We start from the raw sequence: 20,658 nt of genomic DNA, 5'->3' as shown, positions 1-20,658 counted from the left end.
TGATTGAGGGATATTATATGCACATTATGTAAAATTTCTAAAAGATAAAGAGATCTATAGAATCTTTTACTTTCAATTATTTAAGTTTGAGAACTGAAAAACTTAGAAAAATGATCAATAGAGATTTTTTCTGTAACAAAAGGACTTCTAATCTTTTGCCTTAGAATTTTATGGGTGAGTCTGATGAAAAACACAAATCCCTTTATATAGACAAAACTAAGGACCTTACTTATTACTCCTACAACTTTTGGGTCACTCTCATTATTTCATCAATAAAAAAATAACAATGGTCAACCACTTTATTTATTAAGGACAATTACCTATGCTTGATAAATGAAATAGGTAAAATTGAAAGGGCAAAAAAATAATGCCCTCAATTCTGTCAAGGTATCCTATGCACAAACCATGGTGGTATTGCTCTCTATAGTGAGCATTTCCCTTTCATGCTTCACAATACATAGTATCCCTTAAAATACTTTGTGAACAACTAATAAAAGTCATTCGGGTCCAACTTAATCACCTAATGGATATAACGAATTCGTTACTTTATGCGCTAAACTAAAACTAAATTCAACTTTATTCTTTGTGGAATATATAACAACATAAGAGAAATTACACTTTACATAGACCCATACGATCCACATGACCCTGAAACTGTTTTACCAGTAAACATAGTCATTGAATAGCTAACATCAAATTTGTACTTGTGTGCTCAATATACACCACATTATTTTTTATGCTCTCTCTCTCACTTAAATACTTTATGTCGATATGCTTGCTTCTACTTCCGCTCTTATTGTTTTTTGAGAAGAACACTGCAGCAATGTTATCACAAAGAATTTTTATTGGTCTTTGAATGAAATTGACAACTTTAAGACCAGAAATAAAATTCTTCAACCACATGGCTTGTGTCGTTGCTCTATAGCATGCAATGAATTCTACATCCATAGTAGACGTAGCAATTATAGATTGATTCATACTCTTCCAAGATATAGCTCATTTAGCAAGAAGAAATATATATCCAGGAGTAAACTTTTTGGTGTCTACACACCCAACAAAATCTGAATCTAAATAGACAATCACTTGCAAATTTTCTATATGCTTGTAGGTTAGCATATAGTCATTGGTTCCTTGCAAATACCGCATCACTTTCTTTGCAGCTATCCAATGTTGAAGATCTGGGTTATTTTGATAGCGACCCAATAATCTAACTGCTAGACATATGTCTGGACGGGTACAAACTTGAGCATACATCAAGCTACCCACTACAGATGTATAAGGCACACTTTTCATTTTCTCTTATTCCAATGCATTTTCAGGTGATTGACTTTTATGAAATTTATCACCTTTGATTATGGGAGCTACAAAGGCTTTACAATCTTTCATACCGAATCTCTATAAAACCTTTTCAATGTATGCCTTTTGAGACAGTTCTAAGACTCTTTGTTTCCTGTCTCTGTGAATCTCTATGCCAATGATATAAGAGACTTCACCCATGTCCTTCATTTCAAAGTTTTGAGAGAGAAATTGTTTAGTCTAATGTAGTAAGTCCAAATCACTGCTTGCAAGAAGAATGTCGTCTACATATAGGACTAAGAAAATATATTTACTCCCATTGACCTTAAGGTACATACATTGATTAACAATATTCTCGATAAAACTGTATGAGATAACAATCTTGTGAAACTTTAAATACCATTGACGAGAAGTTTGTTTTAGTCCATAAAGAGACTTTTCAACTTGCATACTTTCTGACTATCATCACTGAAACCCTCAGGTTGTTTCATGTATACCACTTCATCAAGATCTCCATTAAAAAAAGTTATTTTCACATCCATTTGATATAACTTTAAATCAAAATGAGCTACTAAGGCCATGATTATCCTCAATGAATCCTTCTTAGAGATCGGAGAAAATGTTTCATGATAATCTATGCCTTCCTTTTGAGTGAATTCTTTAGGGACAAGTCTAGCCTTATATCGTTTGACATTACCAGAAGAATGTCGTTTGGTTTTAGAAACCCATTTGCAGCCAAATGTTGCCGCCTTTCTGGTAATTCAATGAGATCTCAAACTTGGTTCTTTTAAATGGATTCTAACTCATTCCTCACGGCATCCAACTAAAATGTAGATTTATCTCCACTCATGGCTTGTGAAAATGTAATTGGGTCTTCTGGAAGTTCAATGTCAAAATCAGACTTAGTTAAGTATACAATGTAATCATCTGGAATAGCAGGCCTAAGTATTCTTGAGGATCTTCTTAGAGCCACTACTTCATCATTTGGAGATGACTCAATTGGCTCAAGCTGTAAATGTGGAATAACTTCAGGTTGAACCTCATTTACGGGAACATGTTGTTCTTGAATTGGTGTCACTGCATGATTTTGTGATCTATTTTGCTTTAAGACAATCATTTTTTTCTCTAAAAGAAGGCAAAGTAACGTGTTCAGGTGTTTCTTCAAATGTGACCTCTTGAGGATTCACACTCCCACTAGATTCAATATCCTCAAGAAACTTTACATTTTTAGATTTGACAATTCTAGGGCTATGACTTGGACAATAAAATCTATATCATTTGGAGTTACTTGGATACCCAATAAAGAAACCGCTAGTTTTCGTTGAGTCTAACTTTTTTATGCTAGGATTATAAATCCTAACTTTAGCAGGACATCGCCATATGTGTATATGATTTAAACTAGGTTTCCACTATTTTCACAACTCAAAAGGTGTCTTAGAGACAGATTTGGATGGAACCTTATTCAATATATACACTCCACAAGGAAAGTTGCATGTTAGATTTACTAATCATGCTTCTTACCATATCCATTAGCGTACGGTTCGTTCTTTCTGCAATACTATTTTGCTATGGTGTGCCAGGCATTAAATATTGGGCAACAATGTCTACCTCCTGAAGGAAATTTGCAAGTGGACCCTTCATTTGTCCATGTTTTGTGTACCTACCATAATATTCCCTTCCTCTATCAGATCTTACGATCTTGATTTTATTTTCATTTTGATTCTCTACTTCTACTTTATAGGCTTTGAAAGCATCTAATACTTGAGCCTTCTCGTTCAGAAAATAGAGATACATATATCTAGAATAGTTATGTATCTAGAATAGTCGTCAATAAATGAGATAAAATATCTTTGATCATGCAAGCAAGGGGTAGGAAATGATCTACAGATATTTGTGTGTATAATCTCAAAAACACTTGAGCTCCTTCTTGAACATTTAGAATTTTTGTTGGTCTACTTGCCCTTTATGCAATCCACATAAATCTTGAAGTCAGTAAAATTGAGATCATGTAGGACCCCTTCTTTTATTAACCGTTTCATCATCTCTATAGAAATGTGTCACAATCTCTTATGCCATGGTAGAGAAGATTTTTTATTCAAAAAGTTTCTCTTAATGCCAACTGAATGCAGGGAGAGATAATTATCCTCAAAATCGAGATGAATATCTAATTTAAACAAATTATCAAATAGAGTTCCAAAACCAAGAAAAATTTTATTCTTAAAAATAGTCATAGTATTCTCAAAAAGGAAATTGTAACCTTTGATAATATGTTTGGAAATAGAAATTAAATTTCTACAAAATTATGGAATATCAAAGACATTATTTAAATCCAAAACATGTCCCGATTTGAGAATCACTCTAAAAACTCCAACTGCAACAACTTGTGAATGCCCTTTTATTTTTAGTAAAAACTCAAAGCTCACTTGTTGTTGGTTTCCTTCTAGTGAGAAAACTCTGCAATGTATTCACAATATGAATTGAAGAACCGGAGTCAACCCACTATGAATTTTTAGGAGCATCAATGAAAAATGATTCATGACACATAAGAGAGATAGAGCTACATTTCTTTTCAAACCATTCTTTATACTTGATGCAGCTCTTCTTTACATGGCCATCTTTCTTGCAAAAGAAGCAGGTCACCTTTTTGCCATTAGATCCATTGGATTTTGATGGCACATTATGCTTCATTTTTCTTTTGAGGTCCATATTGGCCTTTCTCAGTTTTAATTTTATCATTCACAATCATATTTGCACTTTCAGGTCGATCATGTTTCATCATTTCCTCTTCTTGCACACACATGGTCATAAGATTCGTAACTGACCTATACTCAAATGACAATGAGTCGAGGATGAAATGGACTAAGAATGGCTTAGATATCTTTATCATTAAACCCTAAACTTGAGAAACATTGTCTCTCATTTCTATAATGTATGCACGCATACCCTTAGAACAGTCAAAGGTTTTAGTAATGAATTGTTTGATGAGTGCTAGCTAAAGCTTTGTTAGAGAGAACAAATTGTTCTTCAATTGCCTGCATTAATTTCTTAATTGTAGTGCAGTCACCAATAGAACCTATAATACTCTTACTCATACGAGACTTTATGAGCATTAGACTTAGGCGATTAGATCGCTCCCACCATTGACGATTTTCGATGACTTCTTGTGCATCCATATCCGTGGCAACAGGTGGTTGCTTCACACGGAGTGCATAGTCAAGGTCCATATACCCCAAGGTAAAAAGAACCGAATCTTTCCAGTTAGAACAATTAGTGCCATCAAGTATTGGAATAAAATAAATACCATCAACAGCTGCAAAACCAAGAAAAAATTTAATGCTATGAATTCAAGTAAATTTTAACCTTTATGTGGAAAAAGGTTGCATAACAGCATAAATTTACTTATCTTTATTTATGAAAAAAATTATTCCAAATATTAACAAATAAAACTATCCACACCTATAGGCAGAAGACTAATTTTACCGTCAATATCGAAAATCATTTTCTTGTACTAATTAAATCACAAAAATTAAAACTTTCCCTGTAAGGATAAATCCTTAGAACTGATTTAGTTATAATGGAATTCCAAATTTATTTATGTATTCTTTTAAATTATAAGGATGTTGTAGCATTAACTTCATTATTCAAAAAAAATTCAACTAAGAATCTACTAAAATAGATAAAAATCTATTAACTGTAAACTTATAAAGCCTGAAATTAAGCCCAAAGTCAAAACATGCCCTTGAGATCTATTAATATAGTTATGAGCACATAACCAACCGTATATGAATTTAAAGACAAAAATTTAAAAGCCAAAAGTTAAGCCCATTTATGAAATTATTAAAGACTCATTCATCAAGCCCACAAATGTTTGAACAAAGGACCACAAATCATGGACTAAATGCATGGATAACATTGTTCCAATACACGCGAAAAGACTTCTGTTATCAAAATTTTATTTTTTCGAAAAATACACTTTAAATCATGACCGGCTACTCTCTTGTGACACAAATTATGACAAAATCCATTAATCATGTTAAGAGAATAAACAAGGAACAAAACTAGATTTCAAAAGCCCACTATATGAACAAAATTGAAATGCTAATAATTCAAACACAAAGCTAAAATGTATGACTCTGATACCAATTGTAGAACTTTTAAAAAATAAGAGATCTATAGAATTTTTTACCTCCAGCTATTTGAATTTGAGAACTAAAAAACCTAGAAAAGATAGTAGAGATTTTTTTCTATTGGGAAGGGACTTCTAGTCTTTTGCCTTAGAACTTTATGGGTGAGTCTAATGGAAAACATAAGCCCCTTTATATAGGCAAGACTAGCGACATTTACTTATTACTCCTACACTTTTTGGATTACCTTCATTATTTCATCCATAAAAAAATAGCTAGTGTCAACCACTTTATTTATGAAGGACAATTACCTATACTTGATAGATGAAGTGAATCATCTTAAATGAAGTTAACCTCATCTTAGACAAAGTGAACCACCTTATGGAAGACAAATGGTTTTCTAGGGAAACCAAACCAAGAGTCTAACATATGAATGATATGGTGAATGATTGAATGCATGGGTTGAGTCATGCGAATGATGCACGCTCATTTCATGGCATAGAGACCACAACAAGATGGAATGATTGTAATGTAACTAATGTTGGTGTAAAGGGGCTGCAAAAGAGACAATAGTGAAAGAAAAGTTTGCTTCAAGGCATGTTACAATGTCGTTTTCCTTAAGACAATATTCGCTCCCACCAATAACGGTATGCACACGGGTTACAAGCGAATTTGCTTCCAAAATATAATGAAGTCCATAACAAGTCTATTTGTCTAACTGTGATATGCATACACGAAATTAGACCTCGAATGCCTTCAAATTTTGCTATTCAACCAAGAAATTACAAATCTGTTCTCTCGAGAACAAACAGATTCTAACAAGTTCTAACAAGTTTTGAAGAAGCGAAAATTTTGAGAGAGAGAGAATTCGAAATTGAATTCTAGATGCTCAAATGGTAGGCAATAGATCTATTTATAGATGACCAAAAGTTGTGAACGAAAAGTTATGACTTTTCGTTTTGCTGAAAACTGTTTAGAATAGGTACATATATTGTGTCTGTTGCCATATGACACAACAATGTTGCCTTGTTACTTCTCCAACTGGTTGGCACCAGTTCAAACCATAAGGTGTGCGCTTTGGAAATTTTATTTTCTCATTTTCCCAAATATCGCATTGTCTTGTACGCCTCATCTTACTTGCCCATGCGTTGCACCATTTTATGGAGCAGCCTCACACATGCATGCCTTGGTGCTGGCTGCATGTCTCTTGGAAAGGCCTCTTCATAAATCAACAAAACTTCTTACTTTGGAAGAGATGTGATTCGAACCCAATCCCATGGATTAAATGGGAAGCCTCAATACCACTAAGCCAATTAAAGGCTTATGGTATGCAAACAAATACAAAATAGTATAATCGTCATAAGTTTTCCATAACTTCTCTCTTTCCAAAATAATTCACAACTTCCAAAATCAACCCAAAAATATTATTAATAGATATAACATATAATTAATTATTTTGAAAATATTTCCAACAATCCTCCACCATTTTCAAAATACATCCTAATTAGAATAAGAAAACGCATACATAAATGAAGGTGCCTTTTGGATTTGAACTTTCACATAGTGAAAATACATCAAAGCTAAGCAGAATGACATAGTAGACATGTTTTGAACTAGCGATTTTATACAATTAGCCGGATATATCTCACATATAAATTTTCTTCTCTTTGGTAGGTGGTTCATAAAAGCTGACACGTGGATTGACCTTGTGTCAATATCCTGGTTTCATGAGCGCTCTAGAGAACAAACCTAATTTGCATAGGAGGCGGTACCACCCCCGACACTCATATAGGTAGACTTATCGAAAGTGTCCTATAACTAAATACTTTAACATAATCATGTTATAAGTCTATTAAGAGCATATTGCATAGCCTCTCCTTTTCATTACAATACCAAACACTTCAAACCTTGGGATGATAAATTAGTTCGAGAACTAATTTAAATATTACAGTGCTTGCAAATCACGAATATATAATGTACTTTGCTCATTGAATTCTAGTCTTGGTATGTTCAAGAGTTGAGTCGAGTTTCCATTATTGGTGATTTTATTGTATAGGCTTTAAAGCATCCCCTTTGATGTCTTCCACACCTATGATGTCTTCCACATCAAATCTCTTGCAAGTCCTTTACTTAATGGATCTGTCAAATTTTGACAAGATCTCACAAAATCAATTGTAATTACTCCATCTGTGAGTAATTGTCTCACATAGTTATGTCTTAAACCAATATGCCTAGACTTGCCACTATATATATGGCTATAAGCCCGCGACAATGTAGCCTGACTGTTACAATGTAAAGATATTGGTGGCATTGGTTTTGGCCAAATCGAAATTTCTATCAATAGTTTCTCAGCCACTCTACCTCTTTGCTACAAGAAGCCAATGCTATAAACTCTATTGCCACGGTAGAGTCAGTTATGCATGTCTACTTCTTTGATCCTCAGGAGATTGCTCCTCAACCAAGGGTGAATATCCACCCACTGGTTGATTTGTGATCATCATGCTCAGTTATCCAACTGGTATCCATGTATCCTTCTACTACCGAAGGAAATCCGCTGTACTCAATACCATAATTTATGGTTTTTCGTAAATATTTTAAAATTCTTTGTACAGCTATCCAAAGAATATGACTAGGGTTACTAGTATACCTACTAAGTTTGTCCACTGCAAATGTAATATCAGGTCTAGTACACGTCATAGCATACATTGGACAACCAATAACTCTAGCATATTCAAGTTGATCCACTGCTCTCCCAATATTAGGATACAATTTTAAATTTGAATCAAAAGGTGTAACCATGGGTTTGCAATCAAAATGATTAAAATTTTTCAATATTTTCTCAATATAATGTGATTGAGTTAGAATTATACTATTATTATTTCTTATAATTCTAATACCCAAAATCACATTTGTAATACCCAAATCCTTCATATCAAAATTAGATGACAAAAATTTCTTAATACTTTCAATGCTCATATTATCAGTGCCGGAAATCAATATTTCATCTACATATAAGCATATTATAACACCTTTATTTCCATTGAACTTGTTGTAGACACATTTATCTGATTCATGTATCCTAAAATCATTGTTCACTATAGATTTATCAAACTTTTCGTGCTATTGTTTTGGTACTTGTTTAAGTTCATAAAGTGACTTAACCAATTTATAAACTTTATGTTCTTGGCCAAGCATAACAAACCCCTCAGGTTATTCCATATAAATTTCTTCTTCTAACTCACCATTCAAGAAGACAGTCTTAACATCCATTTGATGGATTCCAAACTTGTAGATGGCTGCTAAGGCAATTAAAGTTATGATAGTAGCAACCCTAACAACTGGTGTGTAGGTATCAAAATAAACTAACCCTGCTTTATGGGTAAAATCCTTTGCTACTAGTCTTGCTTTAAACTTTTCAATTGTTCCATCTACTTTCAGTTTCCTTTTAAGAATCCATTTGCAACCAATAGGTGTCGAATGAGGGGGTAAATCTACTAATTTTTAAGTATTATTACCCATGATTGAATCCATTTCATCATTAATAGCTTCTTTCCAAAAAGCTACATCCTAAAACTTCATAGCCTCTTCATACGTCATAGGATCATTCTCAACATTATGTGTAATCATGATTTGATTACAAGAAGAATCTCTTGTACCCTCTACCAAGTACAAAATAAAATTTGGTCCAAATGACTTTTCAGTTTTGACTCGTTTACTCTTTCTTGGTTCAAATGGTTCACCAGATTCATCATTATTTTCAAGTGATCTTTCTAATTCCACTATTTTATCATTAAAAAATGAAATTGCACTGAATCTATTTTCAAAAATTTCAGCATCCCTGGATTCAATCACTGTATTGACGTCAACAGAACCGTTAAGTTCCACAACTAAGAATCTATAGCCAACACTATGATGTGCATAACCTAAGAAAATGCACTCAATGGCTTTTTGTCCTACCTTCTTTATCTTAGGTTCAGCTAATCTAACTATGGCTTAACAACCCTAAACTTTAAAATGATTTAAGTTTAGTTTTCGTTTCTTCCATAGTTCATATGAAGAAACTTTAGTTTTCTTATGGGGTATTCTATTCAAAATATAACATGCTGTAAGCACAACTTCTCCCCAAAAACTATTGTTTAAACCAGAATTAGTAAGCATGACATTAACCATCTCTACTAAAGTTCTACTTGCCATTTTCGCCACTCCATTTTGTTGTAGTGTAAGCCATAATAGTTTAATAAATAATACCTACAGATTCACAATAAGCAGGAAAGTGATATTCAGCTCCTCTATCGGATCTAAAACATTTTATTTTGATGTCACATTGATTTTTTACTTCATTTTTATATGCCTTAAAATGAACCAAAACTTGGTCTTTCGAATGCATCAAATAAAAATAGCAATATCTAAAGAAATCTTCTATAAAAGTAACAAAATATTTTTTACCTCCTCTAGTAGGCGTGCTATGCATGTCACATACATCACTATGTATTAATTGCAATAAAGATGAAGTTCTATCTACTCTAGAAAAAGGTTTTCCTATAATTTTTGTTTGCATGCATATTCTACATTTATCTATCGTATCTTTGGCATATTTAGGAATTAAAGTTAAATTAACCATGTCATCAAGTCTTCTAGCATGAATATGTCCTAAACAACAATGTCATAAAGAATATGAATCAAGCATATAAGCAGAAACATTCACTTTATTATTAATATTAGTTTTGAACATGCCCACTCATATATCCCTTCCCCACAAAATTACCCCCTTTTGTCAGAACAAATTTATCTGATTTAAAGACTAATTTAAACTCATACTTATTCAGAAGACTACCAGATACAAGATTTTTCCTAACTTCTGGTATATGATATACATTCCTGAGAGTAAGCATTTTTCCAAAGGTAAACTCCAAATCTATTGTGCCTTTGCCTTTAACTGTAGCAGTGGATGAATTTTCATATAGATAACACATCCATCTTCTTTCAACTCATACTTTTTAAACAAACTCTTATCTTTGCAAACATGTCGTGTTGCTCCTGAGTCAATCCACCAAAAATTGTCTTCTTCGAGAATATTGACCTCAGAAATCATGGCCACAAAATTCTCTTTGGAGTTAGAGTTTTGTTGTTTCTTTTTAAGGAAACGACAATCTCTTTTGTAATGGCCTGACTTTCCACAATGGAAGTAATTTACACTCAGTTTCTTCTGATTCTTACTTTGGAAGTAATTTTGTTTTCTTCCAAAATTATTATTTCTCTTCCGATTTTCATATCCAGATTGATTGGGTTGTCTAGTTTTGTGGGTCTTCCCTTCCTCTACCATATGCATATTGGAGGTCAAAGAATCACGCTCTTCCTTACCATCTCTAAGCCTTATTTCCTCTTCTATACGAAGATGTTGACTTAGATCTTCCAGAGACATTTCCTCTTTTCTATACTTCAGATTTCTTTTGTAGTCTTTCCATGATGGAAGAAGTTTATCGATAATGGATGAAACTAATTTAGAATCATCCATCTTTATATTGTGTTGAGTGAATTGAATTATTCAACAATAGGCCTAGAGTCTACCATTTTATAACTGAAAATTTTGGTAGCCAGAAATTTCTTACTTGTAGCATCTTCTAAGATATACTTAGCCTCAAGTGCGTCCCACAGATCCTTGGCAGTTGCTTTGTTCTGGTAAGCGTCAAACAATGTGTCAGACATTGCATTGCAGATATGACCCTTGTAGATGTAGTCGTCTTGTTCACACTTGATTCTTGCTCGACTTTGAGCAATTGTCTCATCCTCATTTGCAGACGACCTAAGAGTGGTTAGAACATACACCACTTTAAGACTGGCCAGGAGAAAATGCATCTTCTTTTGCCAAGACCGAAAATTGGCTTCATCAAAATGTTCGAGTTTAACAAAGTCTACAGCAAACTCTCTCAAACTATGTGCCATTCAAATATTGTCTTAAGATTGTTGGTGCAAAGGGGCTACAAAAGAGACAATAGTGAGAGAAAAGTTTACTTCAAGGTGCGTTATAATGTCGCTTTCTTTAAGACAATATTTGCTCCCACCAATAACAGTATGCACAAGGGATACAAGCGAATTTGTCTCCAAGATACAATGAAACTCAAAACAAGTCTATTTGTCTAACTGCGTTATGCACGCATGAAATTAGCCCTCAAATACCCTCAAATTTTGTTATTTAACCAAGAAATTAGAAATATGTTCTTTCGAGAACAAACAGATCCTAACAAGTTCTAACAAGTTTTGACGAAGTGAAAATTTTGAGAGAGAGAGAGAGAGAGAGAGCGAGAGAGAGAATTCGAAATTGAATTCTAGATGCTCAAATGACAGGCCAATGGGTCTATTTATAGATGACCAAAGGTTGTGAACAAAAACTGTTCAGAATAGGTACATATATTGTGCATGTTGCCATATGACACAACAATGTTGCTTTGTTACTTCTCCAACTTGTTGGCACCAGTTCGAATCATGGGGTGTGCGCTTTGGAAATTTTATTTTCTCATTTTTTCAAGCATTGCATTGCCTTGCTTGGCACGCCCCACCTTACTTGTCCATGCATTGCACCACTTCATGGAGCAGCCTCACGCATGCATGCCCTGGTGCTGCATGTCTCTTGGAGATGCGTCTTCATAAATCAACAAAACTACTACTTTGGAAGAGGTGTGATTCAAATATAGTTCAATGGATTAAATAGGAAGCCTCAATACCACTAATCCAATTAAAGGCTTATGGTATGCAAATAAACACAAAATAGTATAACCGTCATAAGCTTTTCATAACTTCTCTCCTTCCAAAATAATTCACAACTTCTAAAATCAATCAAAAAATATTATTAATAGATATAATATATAATTAATTATTTTAAAAATATTTCCAACAACTAATCGATTGTAAATCTTCCGCTATAGTGGTCAGAGGATTAATTAGATCAAGACCACAACAAGATGGGTGGAGGAAAGGGAAAGAGGAATATCCATGACTTAATTTACTAGCAACTTTACAAATTAAGTAGAAACCATCATTGACAGGAGTGTACGTTTAATTCAAAGAACAACAAGATCAATGACCCATCAAGTAGCTCAAACGGGGATCATCTTTAAGGCAGCAGCAATTGGCATGCCCAAAAATCCAATGACTACACTAAGAAACCATTGTGACAAAGTGAGAGGCGATGTGTTTGCAAATGTGCCCAGATACTCAATGATTAGGATTTGGAAGAGAACAGTGCAGCTGAGGACGCCCACAAAAACATAATTTTTGAGTATGCCTTTGAAAACATCTATTTCCTCCATCTCACGTGAGCTTATCTCGTTAAAAACCTGCAGAATCAAATGAAGTCAGCTTCTCGTAAGCTAAAGATATCTGATATAATGAACTCATGCACTAAATCTCGATTCAGAAAAAGGCTACATCTGTGTTTTAAGACAAAATGACAAAAGTACTATAATTCCTCTGGAAAGTAGAAACAAACTGCATAATGTATGAACTCACTCTATGAAAAAGATGGTTAAAGCCTTGATTTTGTTATAATTATTAGATGATAATAAGGAAATCACAAACAGAAACTTAAAAGTTCTTACTTGATGTCGAAATTGAAAACAGAATTGGTTGTGTCAGCACATATCTACTTCCACATTTAGTGTTTATATGTGCATGGGATGTCACCCTTAGTCCTCAACAACAGAGCTGTTCAAGCAAATTAGTCTATCCCTATATACATTCATATAGCACATTATACCATTTCAAACATAGTTTACAACAAATCCTCCCTTATACGGTCGAGCTGACAACAATGCAATATTTTCTTCTCTATAGACATTTGTACGTCTATAGAAATACAATGTCTATAGAGAAGAATATGTACTGGTTGATGGTTGAGTTAACTATGGTCCATTTGGTAATACTGTTTGTTTCCTCTCTTTTCCAACTTCCTAAGCAAATGATGAACATCTTTGCAATGGATAGAGCAGGAATTTCCTGCTTCAAGCAGTAGATGACTTCCTTTGTCTCACAGCTGCCTCAAACTCTTCATATTGTCTAGTTCTAGTTTTATCAACTGGTTATATTTTTGCACTTTTAGTAGTTTTATGTCCACTTTCACAATAGCATTACTGTAATTTTTATAGTTTGTTTTCAGAGCTTGGTTTTATGATTCATTGCAACCTTTTTTTTTTTTTTTTAATTTTATACGTGTGATTCTTTGTAACCGTTAAGCTCTTACTTGTCAAATGTATTCCTCTGCCAAAATGGGAAGTTTGTTAATAAGATTAGGTACTGTTAACTTCTTAAAAAGAAAAATTCAGAGCTCATAGGCCTTTCAGAAAAGGTTACCTGGCAAAAAACAAAAGTGTTGAAAATAAGTGTGTTCAGGATCAGGTCTGAATCTGGGCCTTCAAGATGAAATATTGCTTTTCCCTTTGTCTGAAGCAAACATATTACTAGAAACTGATATAAAGATTGCCCCAAGATATTCCTCCACATGATATTACTGATGAAGTTCCCTTTCCTTCCAACTGGTGAACGCTTCATCAAATCTTCATTTGGAGGTTCAGTTGCAAGTGCAAGTGCTCCCAGTGTATCCATGATCATATTGACCCACAATAGCTGAACAGCTGTGAGGGGAGCAGTCCCTGAAGTATGATTTCATGCAAAGGCATAAGCGGACATAGGACAATGTTTTTCTTGACAAGAAGGAAGGCAAGCTCAAGATGAAAATAGATGGAGCATGCATGCTTTCTAACCTGTCAGACAAGCTGAAGAGAAGTTAACGATCAATGCAACCACATTAACAGTCAGTTGGAACTGTACGAATTTTTGAATATTGACGTAAACTGAACGTCCCCATTTGGCCACTGTCACAATTGTGGAGAAATTATCATCCAGAATTATAACATCAGCACTCTCTTTAGCCACCTAAAATTCAGTAAAGATTAGTGGGAATTGTTAAGAGTGTTGTTATATAAGAAACCAAAAAGAAATGACTAAAAAAACTCGAAGCAATGAGAGTACTACAACTGCGCCATCATTTAAAGAAATATGGACAGAACAACGACCAATCTGTGAGGGGAGCAGTCCCTGCAGTGATATAAATCGTCCACTACAAAAGCACTATAAAGTACTTACCTCAGTTCCAGCAATGCCCATTGCCAGTCCAATATCTGCTTCATGAAGTGCCGGGGCATCATTTGTTCCATCACCGGTTACAGCAACCACCTCACCAAGTGAGTTACGCAAGTGCTTCACCAGAGTATGCTTGTCTAGAGGTGAAGATCGAGCCATCACCTATAGAAAAAGTGGAAACTCCGTATCAGTGATTTGAGCAAAATTCACTCACTACTGACTGATCCAATTGGTTTGAATATGTTTTGTAAATAAAAATGAAGAAAGCACCTGAAGTTTAGGAATTAGTTCGAGCATTTCCTCCTCACTCTTCTCCCGGAAGTCTGGACCTTCAATTGCTAAACCATCATCTGTGAGAATCCCACATTCCCGAGCTATTGCCTTTGCAGTATTAATATTGTCTCCTGTAACCATTCGTACAGTAATTCCAGCTGAACGGCAAATTGCAACAGACTCCTTGACACCAGGACGTACAGGATCTTTAATTCCAACTATTCCTATACAAGTGTAGCCGGAAACTGGAATAGGATTCTCTACAGAGAACCCATTTTCAAGTTCCATATAGGCAAGACAGAGAGTTCGAAGAGCCTCACTAGCAAATTGATTAATTGTGTCAGTAAGATGGTTAACGCGTGCTTTATCTAGGGGGACAATCTCACCATTTGCATTGATCACCTTATCACAGGCGGCTAGAATTATCTCCGAAGCACCTTTACAGTGAGCTCGAAAACCTCCTTCAGGCAGTTCCACCACTACCCCCATCCGTTTCTTCACAGAGTTGAATGGCTCAACTTTAACAAGTTTAGATGCTTGACGCTCAGCCTGAAAATCCCCTCCAAGTGACAAGCCAAACTCTAATAAAGCAGTGTCAGTGGGAGTTCCCAGTATCTCAGATTTGCCAGCTTTATTAACTACAACTTCTCCCCCAGTGTTGTTAAATATCGATTGTAACAGAAGTTTCACAGCAGAATCTGGCAGTTCAGAGTACATGCCAAAGGCATCCTTGGGTTCCCTTACTTCCTTGACATTCATGCAAATGCATGACTTCACGACAGTCATGTGGTTCGTGGTGAGTGTCCCAGTTTTGTCACTACAAATACTTGTGGCTGATCCCATGGTCTCACAAGCTGCCAAGTGGCGCACGAGTGCTTTCTCATTCATCATCTTTTTCATGGCAAAGGCAAGGCTCAATGTTACAGCCAATGGCAGCCCCTCTGGAACAGCAACAACAACAATTGTAACTGCAACCGCAAAAAATTCCAACATTTCCAATGCTTCTTCTCCAGACCAGCTCCAATGAGTTCCCTCTTGCCATTTACGGTTTAGCAATCCTTGCACTAAAACTGCAAAAGTCACAACCGCAAAGAAAAGGCCAATCTTACCTATAATGGTGGCCACTCCATTCAATTTCACTTGCAATGGGGTTTCATCATCTCCACCTTCACTAAGAGTCGCCATCAATTTTCCCCATTGAGTCCTCATCCCAACAGTGGTTACCATCATCTTGCATGATCCATCTTGGACCTTTGTTCCAGAGAGAAGAAAAGGATTTTCAGTACTCACCATTATAGGCTCGCTCTCCCCTGTTAAACTTGATTCATCAATCAGCACGGAAAATCCCGAAACAAATAGCCCATCTGCGGGGACTTGGTCCCCAATTGCAAGATGTATAATATCTCCAGGAAGTAAATCATATATTGGCATTTTCTGCCTATAACCATTTCGTGTAATCTGAATAGAAATCTTCTGTTTCTCCTTGTCCAAGTCCTTGAACTGCAAAGATTGACGATAATCACTTGTTGCAGTGACAAAGACAACCAACAAGATGCTTGCGACGATTCCAAGGCCATCATGGGCCCCTTTTGGCCATCCTTCCATAGTTATGCCGACGATCAAAGACACAAAAGCACACACGCCGAGGATCATGAGAGTCATGTCTTGAAGGGCTTCCCAAACAAATACCCAGAAACTCCGTCCTTCACTCTCAATAAATTTGTTGATGCCATATATCTCTTGCCTTCGATTTAAATCACTATCAGTACTTAGTCCATTGTTGGTTGATGTGCATAGCTTTTCTGCGATACCATCTACTCCACCATGAAATTTTAACTTCTTAAAATCATGACCTTCAACTATAGAACCCAATTCATCACCACAAATCTGAAAACCTGCAGCTTTAACTTCCTCAGGTACAGTGTAGTCACTTGGTTGCACACCTGCAGATATCCCAAAGTCAGATTGGAAACTCTTTCAACATAACATAATCTAAATTTATTTTAAGGTCGAAAAAACTTACCTAGAGTGAATTGAAATGCAGCTTTAGAAACCAAAACGGCAACTCTTAACTTCTCCTACAATAAGTAATCAAGATAGAAAACTAGTTAGTCTCCCAACTTTGAACCAAGTTAATAGCGTAATCCGGGTACGATTTGGTATTTGGTAACCGTGAGCACAAAAGAATTCAGGTATGGGGATTCTATTTTGCACAAATAAAGAGATCAGGGAACTTAAACCTTAACAACAAGATCAAGAAGAACTGAAAGAGTAACTGGTGTCAATCAAAATATGTACTTTTGTTGGGAGTTCATAGAACTATTGTCAGCATTAAGAAGTAACCAAAGTACTTTTAGCCTTATCCGTCCACTTCATGATCGTGTAATGAGGCTTAAAAGACTAATATCTACATGACACGAGTGGCATTGTGCTCTCCTAGTTATGCCAAAGTTCTGATTCTTCTCTGAGAATTTTATAAACCCACTTCAGCTTCTCTGTTTAGGGTCAAGCTCATGTCACCACTCACCGATGATTCCACCAAGAATTTTTACGTTACAAAATGTTCAACATTTTATATTTAAAATAAAAATATACGAAATAATTACATAAAAAAAAAACCATTTATGTGATTTATGTCAGACCACGCTTATACAATTCTCTAGATATTACGTGTGAAATCGTGTAAATGCATCATATTTTATCTCGTGTAAATAGATCTCCGTAATTTCGCTAGAAAGTATTCCCTCCTAAGGATTGTTCTTCCATGACTTGATCTGACCATCTTGATTAGGGTTGTAAACAAACAATACCATTGGACAAGCAGCTTAAGCTCGGTTTGATCAAATTCGGCTCAATTAGTGTAATAAACATAAAACTATAATCGATTTTTAAACGATTCAACTCTTACCAAATTTGACTTGTATAGATATATCGAGAATATTTAAAATATTCAAAGATCAGAGCAAATCATATTCCTAATTCTAAAAATGTTACTCGAACCCTTATGAATCTAATTGTTGATAAAAAAAAAAAAATATTAGCAAAAAGTCAAAATTTATTTGACAAAAGGTTTAGATAAATATATAAAATGCAACATAAATAATTTATTTTATCTAAATCAGCTCGTGAACATATTCGAACTCACTCGAATGTCAAACGAGCTATTCGCGAACATAAAATCCAACTTGATAAAAAATTTGAGCTCGACTCATGTCCGAATAAAAATTAAATGAACGAGACTTGACTACCCACTATTCGCTCGAACTTGAATTGTTTACACCCTTAACCTTGATAGGTAAAGCTTGCCACGGAGGATCATGTAAGTCTTCGTGACGAGCCATGGAAAATCAATATATGGATTTCATATTTTTACAAATTTAGATTTAGATTTTTAACTTTCGCAACATTAATATATGAATTTTAAAAAGCTGGCAATTAGATTTAGGGTGAGTTTGGTTACCAAACTCATCTCAACTCATCATTGTAATTTTTTCAAATCTCAATACAAAATATAATAAACAATTCAACTTTTTCAAATTTCAAAATAATAATAATATTAAAAAATAATATTCTAACAATATTTTATCATCTCAACTCAACTCACTTCAACATCCAAACACAACCTTAGATACTTCCGTCCGATTAACTTTCTAATGAGAAATTGACATGTGGCATACGTGGCATTAGTATTATCATGATATCATTCTTTTTATCATTGAGAAACTCCTCAACAGTTTAGATGGATCATGGAGAATTTACAAGACAGAATCCAACGGGAACCGTATGTAATTTTAAGACGTATTTTTCACACAAAAAATAAAAAATAAAAACATAGCGCTTATGCTGTTAATGGACATCAAGCCATGTTATCATTTCAAGATTACACAAAATAATATCACAAACTGATGTAATTTTATAAAATTTATTAGATCTTCTTTATAATAAATATAATTTTACAATATAACGTATCACATGTATCATTTTGTGGTTTAGTTTTATATAATCCTTTTGTAATTAAAGTATATTTTATCTATTATATGTCACTCGTATATCTGCTATTTAAATATGTTCACAACAAAAATGAGTGGATCGATAAAATCTAATATGCTGCGGACATTATTATACACGAGAAGAACAGGTTGATTTTATTACGTAAAAAAAATTGGGAGAGGGTGGAGATCAGACCTGATAATTATGGCGCATAGTGGCAGCTTCGGAACGCTTGGAGAGATTGGCAGTGAAGCGAAACCTTCGCTTCGGGTTCTTCACCAGAAAACAGACGTCCCTCCATTTCTGAAGCACCTCTGACGAAGAGTGCTTCGACTTCACTCCCCCAAAATCCTCGTTCAAATAGCTCTCCACCACCATTTCCTTCCTCTGCTTTTCAATGTCCGAGTTCGTTGTTTTCTTTTCTTCTAATCTTCTTCTCCTTCTTCGTATTTAGACAACCAGCGCCACGTTTCCCGTTATAAATAGCAGATCTGGGAACAGCAGCTGTAGTTAGAAATTACAAAGATTTTACCGTAAACGCGGTGTGTACTTGACTGTTAGTGCGTAGGAAATTTCAACGAGGCTTCTGCGAAAAACAGAGTTGAGTGAGAAGAAAGTGACAAAAGTGAAAATAAATGAAATATCGATGAGCTTTCGGAATGTAGATTGGTTCAGTCTGGTTTGCTTGAGATTGGGGACGAGGATAGAAAATACTGCATCCGAAATTGGTTGCATCAATTGTGAGAGAGAAAATAACGGTCTCTTCCGTGCAGTGTTTCTTCGTCCGGGTTTAAAGGGACGGAATGAGCGTGGTCAAAGCGCTAACGTTGCTGCTAATGCCAAGTAATGATATAAGTAATTTTCTTTTTATTTTTTTAATAATTTTAAAATGAATGTATTTGTGTAAAGTGAGTTATTACTCTTATTTAAAACATGAGAAATGATACTTGCAGTTGTGAGCGTGCAGTCGCCGTGCAGTCGTTTTGAAAAAAGTGAATAAATAAGGGACCCACCTGAAAAGAAATTAATTTTTTAATAGTAGACCCCACTCTTTTTCAAAGCGACTGCACGACGTTTGCGCATTTCACGACTGTACGTAGCATTACTCTTAAAACATAATTGTAAAGCGGGATTTGATAATTAAAGAATTCAATGCGTATTATTCGGGCTACTGAAAATTGTAAACCTAACCTTTAGGCTGTTTCTAATCATTTTTGTTTGTTTTTTTGTTTGTTTATTTGGGGATTAGATAGAACGGATATGAGGTGGCAATTGGAAAGTAATCTCTATACCTAAGTATGATTATAAAATCACTCCGTTTATTACAACTGGACAAGAGAGAACACTACAATATTTTGACTCTTCGACCCAAAAACTACTGTTTCGTCCCAAAACTTTTTCTGGAACCAAAAAAAAAAAAGGTCGCAAATTCATCTAAAAAATCATTACCTCATAAGGTTTTTTGAAACGAGAATTTGATTTTTGTCTCAAAAAATATTTTTTAAGATAAATTAGAGAAAGAATAAATATAGATAGAAATTACTATTAGGAGCATCTATTTTGTACATATGATGTGGCATCATCTAGACCACACATATCCTTAAGTGAGTATTGGAAACAATCAACTAGAAGTAACCACGCAGTGAGTGCAAAGTGTGCACTGTTATAGTGACTTCTCTCTAGCATTACTCTTAGAGAAAACTGTTTGATAGCATTCGAATGGAATTTTTTTTTTTCGGAAGATTTTATTTTGTTCCGATAAAGCAGTCGAACTGTCAAATTTACTCATTCGAACAACCAAAACGATCGAATGGATTGGATTATTTTTTTGATTGATTAA

The 20,658-nt window shown here is 34.7% G+C and overlaps 1 protein-coding gene across 1 annotated transcript; it reads right to left on the bottom strand.

Moving 5' to 3' along the window:
- Positions 1-12,389: 12,389 nt before the first annotated feature.
- Positions 12,390-19,496, bottom strand: LOC108988565 (calcium-transporting ATPase 2, plasma membrane-type-like). Its single transcript, XM_018961869.2, has 7 exons — positions 19,014-19,496; positions 16,852-16,906; positions 14,826-16,771; positions 14,559-14,717; positions 14,177-14,348; positions 13,767-14,065; positions 12,390-12,754 (listed from the first exon to the last, which is right to left on the bottom strand). The coding sequence occupies exons 1-7, from the start codon at positions 19,194-19,196 to the stop codon at positions 12,515-12,517; spliced, it is 3,054 nt and encodes a 1,017-aa protein (XP_018817414.2). The 5' UTR covers positions 19,197-19,496; the 3' UTR covers positions 12,390-12,514.
- Positions 19,497-20,658: the final 1,162 nt, after the last annotated feature.

The sequence above is a fragment of the Juglans regia genome, chromosome 12 (assembly GCF_001411555.2).
Source record: "Juglans regia cultivar Chandler chromosome 12, Walnut 2.0, whole genome shotgun sequence".
In the NCBI taxonomy this organism is placed as follows: Eukaryota; Viridiplantae; Streptophyta; class Magnoliopsida; order Fagales; family Juglandaceae; genus Juglans; species Juglans regia.
Note: the sequence above shows the minus strand (reverse complement) of the source record. Positions and strands in the feature narration are given on the sequence as shown.